Here is a 12411-nt window from a genome sequence, read left to right on the forward strand (position 1 = left end):
TATTGTTTCATTACAACTATGGTAAGTCCAGGGGGGCAAAAGACTCAATTTTGAAGATGTAAATATACTTACTATATGTTTGTATGTGTGTTTGTGTTTTAGTTTCATTGTTTTTGGGTGCTCCTAAATAGCATTTCTTTTTGGAGTGCTCACAATTAATTAATGAGTCACTGGGCTGGTGATAGAGACAGAAATGTGTGAATTTCTCTGGTGTTTGGGAAAAAACTACTAATGCTTCTTTTGCTGAAGAGCTCAATCTACCAGCTGCCAAGTATTGTCTCTGTGCCGTTTTCATATGCTTCTTTCCCAAGCCAGATTCCACTTGCACTAGGGGATAGAGTACAGTAAGCACTTTCCATGAGAAGCGCCTTGCATTGTGAGTGAAACTCTGCTTTCCTCTGTCAATTTACTATCTTGGTGACATTCTGTTTTAGAATTTCTATAAAGATGATAACTAACATTTACTGTTAAATAAAATGCAATTTAGCTGAGAATAAACAAAATCACAGTTGAGAATTTGAGAAGAAAAAATTTCAACCCATGGGACATGAGATCTTTAAAAAATTTCATAAAGATAAATTAAAAAAAAGCAGGGGATTTAAAATTCTCTCCATATGTCCATTATATGCTTTTGCAGTTATGAGCTGGCAAGAGCAAATGGTTGTGCTTTATTACTTTTATTTTTGTGCCTCCTTGTAGTATTCCACAAGTGCAATGGGAAACCTCGCTTTGGGTTCTGTTCAGGAGGGGGAGCCCCAGACTTTCAGCACACTTAGCATCATTTGGTTGTTGAAATAACTAAGACTAATACATTGGAGGCTATTCTTTGGGATGAAGGAATGTCACAGCGGAAGGTTATGAGTCCAAACTCAAGAACCAGAATCTTTGAATTTGAACTCTTTCTGTACAGTCAAAAGCTTTGTAACCTTAAATAAGTGTTTAGCTTCAGCACCTTGTTTTTCTCCTCCATGCTATGGGGTTAATAGCACGACTTTTCACATAAGGGAGCCGTGAGGTTTCATAGACAAAGTGTTCAGAACAGTGCCTGGTACCAAGCAGGCGCTATGTGAGTCTCGATTATTGGTATTAAGTGTGACTACCACAGAGTAAACATGGTTTTATGTAACACGGTCAGGTTTAGAGAAAAGATGGCTATAGATAAAAGAAGCAAAATGATTTCTAATCTGGAAACCAAATGATCTGCACCTCCTTCCTTGTGAGGGGAGACTCTAGGAAAAGGAAAGGCAGAAGGCGAGAGATTTAGAATCTTTGGTGTCTCCTGTGTCAATATACAGATGTGGCAGGCAAGGAATTTAGCAGGAGCATGTGTGGCCAAAGGTGCGTTTCTGCCCATTATTTAAGGCACAGACATTTTTCTCCAGGGTCTTCTGAGCAGGATTAGCTGACACGTGTAAGAGGAGTGACCAAAATGGTAGGACACCAATTAGTAGAGTGCTGTCTGTGTGCATGTGTCCAAGAGGGCTGTCTTGTGAGACACTCTTATTTTCTAGATCCACGAGATACTGATTGAGTCAGTGCCATGCCCACCTCCCTATTTTCAGACCCCTTCAAAATGCTATCTCCTTTGACCTGTTTAAGTTTATTTCAATTAAAAAATACATTTAGCAGGAATAGATGCTTTAAGTATGGTTCATTCTTTGGAGGGGGTGTATGTATACCATGTGACAAGTGGTTGCCATGGTAATTTCTCATTATTGTTGAATTGAAAAATAATTACTCTGGCAAAAATCCCACATAACCTGTCAGTGCTTAAGTTAAGATGCCGGGGGGCAGCCCCAGCACCAGGATCCTGTTTTTGGTGGAGAGGGACAGGGCTGGGGACAGGAGAGAATTCGAGATGGAAGCAAAATGACTTTATAGATTTTTAAACATAATTAAGACTCACTTCTGCTATTTAACAAGAGCATATCTGATAGATAATTTGGCTGTTGGTGGAACTTGGGCTCACCTGTGAGATGAGACAAAAGGACCATGCATTCTAACCACAGAAATGCATACAGGGGGCTACTGAGAATGGAGAAGCTTCAATAGTATTTTTACCTAATTAAAATATGTAAGAATTCTCTTCTCTGCTTGTGTTCAGTCTGAGTTAATTTCTTATTTATTTACTTACAGGTTGCAGGGTGCTATTGTTACCTTCCTCTTTAGGAAAAGAATTCACTTCTTATTAATATTCACTGAACACTAACCATGTCAGATGCTAAGCAGCTCCGAGGATGGGAAAAAGCTTGTCTTGGATTCGAAGCCTGGTGGAAGATCAGACAGGACAGAGTTAGCACTGCACAAATTGGGTGTTGACACTCAGGTGTTCTCTCCTTGCATCATTGCAGAGACCATGTAGAATCTTGTGCCAGTCTCAAGAACCAACCACACTATCTCTTGAATCAGAGTCAGAAAATAATCCTTTTGCTGGTTAATGAAGCTCAAGCCATACTTTCTCCTTTAAGAGAATTGTGCCTAAATCTTTATTATCGTTAATGTTACTATTCTATTGTTGGACTTGTAGGTATTCACCCTTTTCCTGGTAGTACTGGACCCTGTTTTGTAGTTGTGTTGTTCCTGCTACTAGATTCCACTTGGAAATATGTCATTTAAAGTATTCTGGGGTTTCTGTTCTATTCAAGTGTCAGACCAGAAATTTTTAATGTAAAGTTGAAGATCCTCCTAATGAGAGAGTCAAAATATAGATAAGTATACATTCTATATCTAGGAATGATCACTTTAAATCCATGCCTAAGGGTAATGCTTACACATATGCATAAAGAGACATGACAAATGTCTCATCACAGCCTTTTTATAATCAGAAAAATAATTAGGAACTAGCATTTATTAGTTGCAAGATATTCATATAAAATGTATTATGCTCACTTAGTGCAGTAGTGCCTAGTTTATATAAGAAAGAGGAGGTCTCAATGTGTAAAATAGATAGGTCTCTAAATACAATGTTGTAGCTCAGTAGTAGAGCACTTATCTAGTATGTACAAGACCATGGTTTTGATCTTGGGTATTGCAAAAAATTAAAGAACAAGTAAAATTTTGAATGAAAAAAAATCATGTTTAAAAAGGGAACATAATGTGTCATATCATTTAAATAAAGGATCAAAAATAAAATGACATGTAAATGGAATACTGTGTGTATATAAATCACAAGGTTGGCTAGGAAGATCCATGTGATTTTATGCGATAACTGGGTATGGGTTGTCATCATATTATCCTGTTTTCTGTTTTTAAATGTGAAAGAAATCAAACCTGGCTCAGAGCATGTTGAAGTGTTATCTGGAGTCTTAACCAGTGTGTCACTCAAAAGGCCAATAGTAAAAAGTGACTGCATAGTATGGCAATGTGGAAGAGAGAGACATTCGAAGACTTCGGCTTCAATACAAGCATCTGACCCTCAAGGTCCAGGATATCCACGATGAGAACGAGACCTCTGTGATGCGATGGTGAAGCCTTTGCTTGAACTCTTTCTTGGTCCCCAAGACCCTGGTTTGGGCTTCCAGATTCTCCCAGTATTAACTGAAGAATCTGACTGTGTCAGCCTGGCCTCCCTATTGTTCGTTTCATTTTCCTGGTTTTTTCTTGGATAATGAATTCCCCTAAGGAGCAGGAGACACATGGTGCCCATTTCTGGTCCTAAAGCAATTCGTGTGCCACAGAGCCTCGACAGTAGACAAATTTTACATTATAGGGTGGTGATTCAGTTATAATTCCATATGCACTCTACTAGAGGTACAGTTTGCAACCTTCTCTACACTGGAAAGCATGGAAGGATTCATGAACTAGAATTCTCTATTTGTGACATACCGGATGTGCATCTGTATGCTGCACACTCAGGAGTAGGACTCTGCTCACAGTTGAACTGCAGGGAGCTACCATGACCTCTATTCAGCAGTCTCCGAAAGTGGATCTTATCTGACTGGATAGGTTCAGTGCATTTCCCCATTAATCTTCATGTTGGTCAACTTGAGATGATCACTTCTGTGAAGTGAGAGCTATCAGTAGTACCCAGCCCTCCCTCCAAGCACTAGATGAAGCCAGACTTGTTGAATTTCTCTTTTGAATTCTGATCTCTAAACACCCTTGATAGATGTACTGATGCAGGTTCCTACTGCTTAGCTTCCTGAACTCTGCTGCCTCGCCTGACTCAAAAGAAGAATTTGGTATTTCATATTTCTGCCATTTTCCTATGTTGACCCCAAATTTACATTGAGTTGAAACTTTTAGCTTGCTTGTAGAATTGCAGGAATTTAATTAATGCAAGGCCTGTTATATTTCCAAGGTCTCTTTCAATTCCTCACCTGTATCCAAGAGTTCTAGCAGCCTCTTGGAGGAGGTGCATTCTGGATAACTTGGTGACAAATTAGAAAATAGTGGGACTTGCTCTTTTCTTGTCTACATCTTGTGCAGTTAAGAATGGAGTTCTCACTAGAGCGGATGCTTGGGTCTTCTTCAAGGATTCCTGGTTGATTCAGCAGGGGTCTTGTAATGCATTCAGGCATTCCTTAAAGGCCTATGTTCACTGCTAAGCAAATTTATTCTATAAGATTGCCTACATGATCCCCGGAAATATACCAGGCAACACAATAGAAGCAAGAAGTGCTCAAAGAGGAAGCTGATTATCAGAAAACCCATGTAAAGGTTGAAGAAAGAGTACAAACTCCTAAAAGGTTTGGAGGAAGAAATTTCCTGAGATAAAATATTCCTGAACCAGTGCCAACCACCTGCTTCCTCTAGCTCTTGTGGTCTTCAGTCGAAAGCGGGAAACCATTTGTTAAGCAGAATTGTGGGTGGGAATGAGTTGCACTAGCATTCGACCTTATTATCACTGTCCTGGGCAACAGGTCCCATCTCGAGCACAGTGATTCCCACATGAATGTTCTTTCATGGTCAGTTTTCTTCATATACAACCAGCAAGTCTGGCTTGGCCTCAACATTCAGTGATTCTTTTCCTCCAACTCTTTTTCTTTTATTCCTTCCCTTCACAAACATTAGTTCTCTTATAACTAAGGACTAATTTCAAAGCTTTATCTGTATGTGAGAGGGTGGGAGGAGGCAACAGTCATGTTTAAAATATAGCAAAATTTTTTGTGTGCCAGTCCCAAATTAATCAGCCTAGAGACAATGTGGGATCAGTAACTAAGACCTCTGGATGATTTTGTAGAGTGACTTCTCTGAGTTTGGTTTATGATTGTATATATGTAATCTCATTCATTCCGCCAGCCAGCCAAAAATATTTTACCTACTTACGATATGACTGGCTTTATGAACTCAAAAATGAGATTTTTATTTTGGAGATGTTGTTCTAAGATTTGTGATCACAGCCAATTGTCTCTGTTGTTTCCTAACGTGCTCTTCTCTTGGCAAACCTACCCTGAAATTTCCTGAGTTATTGACTCATCTCTTGTTCTATTGTGGTTAGCTTGAATCTAATGATATCAAGTCCCTCATCTTGGCTCATTATGTTTATTATAGCTTCTGCCAAAACTCACTTCTATGAGCCCCGTGGAACCTGTGATGCTGCTCACAGATAACTCTCACAGCTCATGTTAGCCAGAGTCCTTGATTTTCTGTCAGTGCCCTCAAATCAGCTTGGGTTTCCCTAGGTTTTTGCATTTTTCGTGGTTCATTTTCCAGCAGAAGTGCCAGAGACTGAGAGTTAGATTACAGGAAAATGGAGGTGGAGACCTGATCCGGGCTTTAGGCCTCTGACTAATGAGCAAGGCAGAAGAGCTTACGCATTCCTGCTCCTGTTTTGAACTGTGTGGTAGTCAGATCTGGTTCCCAGGCAAGTTGGCTGTAAACAGTTGAAGTGATAGAGAAAGCAGAGAGTGCTTGATTTATAAACAGGTTGTTTTGTAAAGAGTTTTTTGATGCAGTTCTTTAGAAAGTGGACTGTTTCTTGCACAAGAAATGATGTTAGAGATGCCCGGGAGAGCCAGACAAAAGACATGTTATTATTGATTTTTTACTGCATCTGGGAAAATCTGCTGGATACTTTATACCCAGTAATTTATTTAATCCTCCATCTACCCTGCCAGATGGTTATTATTATTGTTGTTGTTGTTCTTGTTGTCTTTAGCTTCTGAGTAAGGATGCAAGGTCAGGCAGTCAAATGAGTTGCCCAAGGTACCATAGCTGAGAAGAGGCAGTGTCACTCACCGAGACACATTCCACAAGTGATGTTGTATCAGGTGTTCTCCTGGGCATGACTCCTGTGACAAATCCGCAGGGCAAATGAAGGAGCTCATGATAACATATTCCCTTTTACATATCTCTGCCTTTCTTAAATCCTGACTCCTGCTTTCCAACACCTCCAGAGATAGGTCGCAGATGGTTTCACAGAGTATTGCAAGGCACAGGTCTGGGGTGTCCTGTGGTCTGAGCTTAAGTCCCATCTCTGTCATTTGAGTGTACTTGGGTAGGTTACATATACCATGTAAGTTGTAGTTTTGGCAGTTGCAATGGAGAGAGGACAGTTAGAGTAGCTTCTTTCATTCACTGGATTGCTTCTGTGGAGTAGACTGTGGGCTGGACACCATCACGAGGACATGGTCAGCAAGGGGAATGAAGTCTCTGCTCACAGGAAGCTTGTATTTGTGCTGACATGAAAACAAAAAGGAAATCCAGAACCTGGTTAGTAGTGTGGATTGAGTAGGAAAATACACAGAAAGTAGTCAGAAAGGGCTTAGCATGTGATAAAGACTCGATAACTGTGACTCCTTTTCCATCTGGGTGGCAATTTGAAGTCAAATGAATCAATGATCCAGACTCCTGAGTAGGGTTTCTTTCCCTGACTGATTCTTCTACTTCCAAGCACGCTGACTTTTCTGAAAGCTCTGGCAGTTGACAGAGCATGGAGTTTGCATGCTGTGGACCCAAGAGAAGGAGCAGAGCTGCCTGTAATTGCTCACTTCACTGCCTTCTGCTAGGAAGCTTTTGAGCTCTTTGAGGGCAGGGGCTAGTCTCCCATTCCAATGTGTATTTCATATCCTTACACATAGTAAATGCTCAATAAAAAAAACTGTTTGCAAAAGGAAAGAAAGGTAGTAGTTTGTATGTGGACCCATGAATTGCCCTTGGTTGGCTTTTATATTTTCTCCGTTGTACTAAGAGAAGTAGTGGCTTTTGGTGAGGCTGATAGGAGGCAGCCCAAGAAAGAGAGACACAAAAATTCATTTGTCTGAGCTGCTTCGTTTTTCAAGTCAAGGACAGCATCGATCTTCTGTGGCTCCTTAATTATCCTTGTTGGGACTGAAGGCTCATTCTTGAGGCCTGCCAGCGACAACAACTTAATATTGTCATAAGCAGAACAACTTGATGGGCAGCAGAGAGGCCTGCCGTATCTTGGCCAGGGTCCCGATGGTGGGGACTCTTGAGTGGGAAATCACAGTGCTCCTATGGTCCCCCTTCTCATCTGACAGGCAGCTGGGAAGCATCTTGTTCTCGGTGCTGGCATGAACCAGCAGTTCTCTGGAGAGGGATCATACTTAAGAATTTGAGGGTAAATCGAGCTCTGGACAGAGAGTGAGGCTGGGGTACATTTCCTGCATTGTGCAGGACACAGCATGACCTTCCTCATTCACTGGTACAGGGGGCCCCCTGCTCCCCTTGCATGAGCGATGCTTCCAGCTGCCTTCAACTGGATCTTTTCCAAAGTGTTTTCTCGGATAAGCAAGAGAAACACTCAACCCAAGACAAACAGAGTCCAGGCAATGGCCTGCATTCTGTGGAACTTTTGCCTTTCTGATAATTATTTTAACAACAAGCTCATGGCTGTGTATTAAGTTTAAACAATCTTTAAGAACAATCCACATGCATCTGACAGTTGCCAAATCACAAACCCATATATATATGTTTGTATAATTATAAATATTCCTGAAGAAACATCAGTATCTTCTATAGAAAAAGTTACAGAGAGTACAGCTATGAATGTCCTTTTTTGATTAAATTATTTGCTAAAATTTATCCTCATTAGCCTGGGTATAATACTATGTTTGTAACAATAGATTCTTAGGAAAGCAGCAGGTGAGAAAAAGGAAAAAAAAAAACCACACACACACACACACATTGAGTGTATTTTACGCTAAATACAAACTCTATGTTTACACATCATCACTTTGTGTTACATGGTGCATTTATTAACACTCCTCAAATATCTCCTTGAGAATTAATGTTTATTCAGGTTGGTGTTAGTTCCCTTATTGAATTGGAACTCAGTCCCCATTTGAGGCAATTAATTTGCAGCCACCCACTCCCTTGCAGGAAACCCACACACATATGCTAAGTAATGAGCATGACGAGGCCGGGGTTCTCTTTCTTTCCTTTTTTTCTTATCCTCCTTGAGAGGATAAGATTTTCCACTCTCACCCATTAAATAAATGATCTGTCTCTTTGCAGGACAGTGACAACCTCTGGTGGGACGCGTTTGCCACTGAATTTTTTGAAGATGACGCCACATTAACCCTTTCATTTTGTTTGGAAGATGGACCAAAGCGATACAGTAAGAAAGAAGTTTATTTTATTTTCTGTTCTTTTTTTTAATACTTCTTTCATTTTGTGCCTGTAAGAAAACCACAGTGGTCTCTGGAGATAGCCCCGTGCTGACAGTCTGACAATAATACCTCTACTCTTGACAATGTTCATGCTTCTTATCAAGCCTTTGTCACCTGGTGGCAGCCTGAGGTGGCACCCAGTGATTTTCTCGGAGGCTGAGCCTGGTGGGGGCATTTGCCTGTTTAGAGTGGAACAAATATGAACTGAGTCACCCAATAATAAATGGGAGCAGAATGATGGAAGGTTTTCACGCATCTTGTCTCTGTGACCCTCTCGTATCCTGGATGCGTCACTCTTGACATCCAATGTTCTAGTTGTGAAGGTTTCTTTATAATAAAAATTCTTGCCAACACTTTACCAGGCCCATCCTTCTGATCCCCTCTTATCAATTATCTCAGATATTTATTTTGACAAGTGCTATCTTTATGGGGAGGCCACAGCCTCTTTGAACATACAGTTTTTGATTAGTGTTGACAGAATTACAGTTCCTTGTCTTTCCGACGAGTGATAACTCTGTAAAGATCCTCAAATTACAGCCTGTGGCACCTTGGGTAACAGCTGATCTGTCCTGATTAGGTTCAGGCAACTTGTCAGGAATCAGATTTGCTAGTTGTGCTATCAGATCAAGAAGCATAGATACATCAGCACAAAAGCAATTAATGTCCGGTTAGATCAGAGAGAGATGTGCTTTCAGAAATCAGTGTTGCACATGTGAAAGGATCTGACAGAGGGAAAACACAGGCCCTGTCACAGACCCCGAGATGATGACAGAACTTGCCACTGCATGAATGAGTCCATGCAGAGTAGTTGCAATTGATAAGTTAACAGAGCTCTTCATAAACATGATTAAAAGCTCTGATGCTTGCTAACTTTATCTCAAAGTTATCGGGGAATAACTGTTTGTTTGTTTCTTTGTTTGTTTGTTTTTAACTTAAGGGGCCTTTAGACAAGTTAGTACTCTCTGGATGTGTTGCACAACTACCTGATTAATTATACTAATACATGCATGTAGTGATTTCTTAATAGTGGTGAAGTGGACCGCAGGCCATCATGGACTTGTTACCCAAATGAAACTGGTTGCTGAGGGTTTGGTTTAGATTACCATTTCTATTTGTGTGTTGTGAACTTTTGAAGGTGTGGGACAGTTCTAAATCATTATTTTGGGTAAGAGGAGCAAGTAGTATATCAGATAATGTGTTGAGTGCCTTTACATTCAGTAAAATGAGTCCTGTCACCAGCCCTGGTAGACATATTTTATGGCATCCTTTCTTTTCTGTGTGTGTGTGCAACCAATCCACCTCAGCTCCAAGGGCAGTGTTGTAGAAGTCCTGGGAGCAGTCCTGCAATTGTTCCCTCCCCTAAATGCTGTGATGTAGTGAATAATTTCTAACCAGGCAGTCATCTGCTTTCTGAGTCACCTTAGTTTGCTTATTGATTTATTTATTTGCTTATTTTTTGAGACATAGCTAAGATAACTTCAAGTTATCACTGTTTTATGCCCTTGTGTGCTGCCAACTTGGAAATGTATCTGGGTCTGCACAGGGAACTGGAATTATGGTTTTAAAGTCTGTCCTAATAAAACAGACTCTAGCTCTTCCTCTGTCCCCCAGTCCACCCTCACATCAGTTAGAGTGAGCCATGATCAGCATGTAGTGGATCATATATCCATGAACAGGAATAAATGCCCTACCCTGAACCATCATTGCCCAGGTTTCTTTGTTCCTCGGAGCCAAAATATTTCCTAAGTGAAGAAGAGAAACAAAGATGATTGACAGTGTGGAGTGGAGACTCCTCAGCTGCCTCGCTGACAGCCTGGTGATGAGCACAGGCCGCTGATACACGGGCGAGTGACAGCTGATTGACAGCGCAGGACTGGGAGACAGGGAAGCTTGCTTAGAACGCCCTGCTCGCGCTGTTTGTGCAGCTCTGAGTGCAGGGCTGGCACCTTAACCCATTCGTGGTTCAGACAGGCTGTGCCAGTGTAGCGGACGCTCAGGGGCTCAGGGTCTGGAGCTTGGGCTCTTCCTCAAGGCCTCCTGGGGAGCTGCAGGTTTCAAGTTTGTGAGGAGGAAATTAAGACTTGCCTGATAGATTTTATTTGTAAAAAAAAAAAAAAGACAAATTACACATGATAAGAAATAAATATTCTAGATGAGGTTTTTTTTATTCTTTTCTGCCTTCCTTGTATAAAACTGTATTTTCCCTTCCCCCTGTCTTTAGAGGGTCCTTTCAGTTCTAAGATATGAAATCTCTAAGTTACTATAAATTCAGCAATATGTGTTTGCTTATTTGCTTGTTTCCTGACACTCATTTGAATCCTATCTTTGTGTAGATAAGGGTTTTGTTAATTGCTGAATCCTCCGATGAATACATGAGTAGCATGTAATTGGTGGGCAATAAATATTTGTTAAATGAATGAATGAATCAATGGACATTTTGGGGAAAACTGATGTTACTAAATAGAAAGTTAGCAAAACCATCTTTTACTGAGATTTTTGAATGTTTTTAATACTGGTGGAACTTGATCCAGAGTTGGTGATCCCCTGGTATTTTCAGATAAACTAGTCTAACATGTGATTCTGATTATTCTAATAGACAAAAGTCCCAGTAGTTAAATAATTCCAGAAATAATTATGCTTTGAAAGGTTCATTGCTCTTTCCTTTTGAGTGCTCCTGGAGACCCAGCTCTATCTTCTCTGGTTTGTGGGGCTCTTCAGTCTCCTTATGGGAGACCCCCAGGTGGGACATAATTATGCAATGGGAGAACCATGGTGTTATGAGGAGGAGCAGAACAGACAAGGATACTGAACTGCCGTATGTGGATACTGGCCATGTGTGTCTAAGTCATTTGTCTGTCCCTGCCTTGGGAACATCAGAAAGAAGTTTAGTGACTGGAGAAGGTAGCCGTCCCAGGGGGATGGCTTTCCACTTAGACTAGGTGGAATCTCGGGAGGGAAGGGATCATGGCTGGATATTCTTTCATTGTCAGATGGTCAGTAAAGACCAATAGAGCTGAAAAGTATCTTTCCTGAAAATAGAAACTTCATCCAGAGAGGTTAAGGTAGGCACCCAGCTGGGCAATCATTGGGCCTCAGGCATGTTGACTCCAAAGCCAATTGATCTACAGACTTTCACCAACATCTTATCCCGAGGTCACGCCATAGCTAAAGGGAACCAAATAACTTCATCAATGTACACATTTCTGGTAGCAGACATAGGGGTCACAAAAAATCATTGTGCCTTAGTTCAAAAGAGGAGGTAAAAGAAGCCAAGTAGGAGGCCTTCTGCTCACCTGCATTGCAATTCTAAATCCAGAGCAATGAGCTATTGGCTCCTCTCCCCATCTTGGATAAATGGGAGCATTCTTGGGCGAGGCTGATTGCTCAGTGCTCATCTCAAGCAGAATACTGATTTTCCTGTGCTGCTCTGAGACATGTAGCAGAACTGAGCTTCCCACTAGTCCCTTTCTGTGACTGTCTTAACCAACCATCTGGGTGCCATGCTGCTGGTAGATCCCGTGGCAGACCTAACCAATGTCCAAGCCCTCATGGGTCACAGTCTCAGGTAATACATTATTCACATTTCATTCAGGAAACATTTTCTCATCAGGAGAGATGTGTGATGGAAGATTTCTGAGGCCCATGCCAGGCTGGCATTAGAAAGCCTAGGAAGCTGCATGATGCAGGAAGGGCACAAGAGTTCCACATCAAGTGCTGAGTTTTAATCCATGTGGTGTTGCATAGATACAGCCACTGTCATTCTCAAAACAAGTGATAAACAGGAAGAGGGACTATGAAAAGTAAAAGGTAAGTAAGTGTGGCTACTATATTTTGGGTG

General features: G+C 41.1%; 1 protein-coding gene across 17 annotated transcripts in view; it reads left to right on the forward strand.

Moving 5' to 3' along the window:
- The window catches only part of Ldb2 (LIM domain binding 2), a 364317-nt gene that overhangs the window by 116629 nt on the left and 235277 nt on the right, over nucleotides 1–12411 (forward strand). For all 17 annotated transcript variants that reach the window (XR_010040848.1, XM_063230125.1, XM_063230126.1 and 14 more), the window contains exon 2: nucleotides 8419–8521. Coding sequence is in view for 15 of the 17 variants with exons in the window: in XM_063230125.1 (XP_063086195.1) it covers nucleotides 8419–8521 (103 nt within the window). In the remaining 2 variants the exon portion in view is untranslated. The remainder of the gene's footprint in view (nucleotides 1–8418; nucleotides 8522–12411) is intronic.

This window comes from Cavia porcellus, unplaced genomic scaffold (genome assembly GCF_034190915.1).
Source record: "Cavia porcellus strain 051 isolate PalLab524CR breed Dunkin Hartley unplaced genomic scaffold, mCavPor4.1 scaffold_18, whole genome shotgun sequence".
Classification (NCBI taxonomy): domain Eukaryota; kingdom Metazoa; phylum Chordata; class Mammalia; order Rodentia; family Caviidae; genus Cavia; species Cavia porcellus.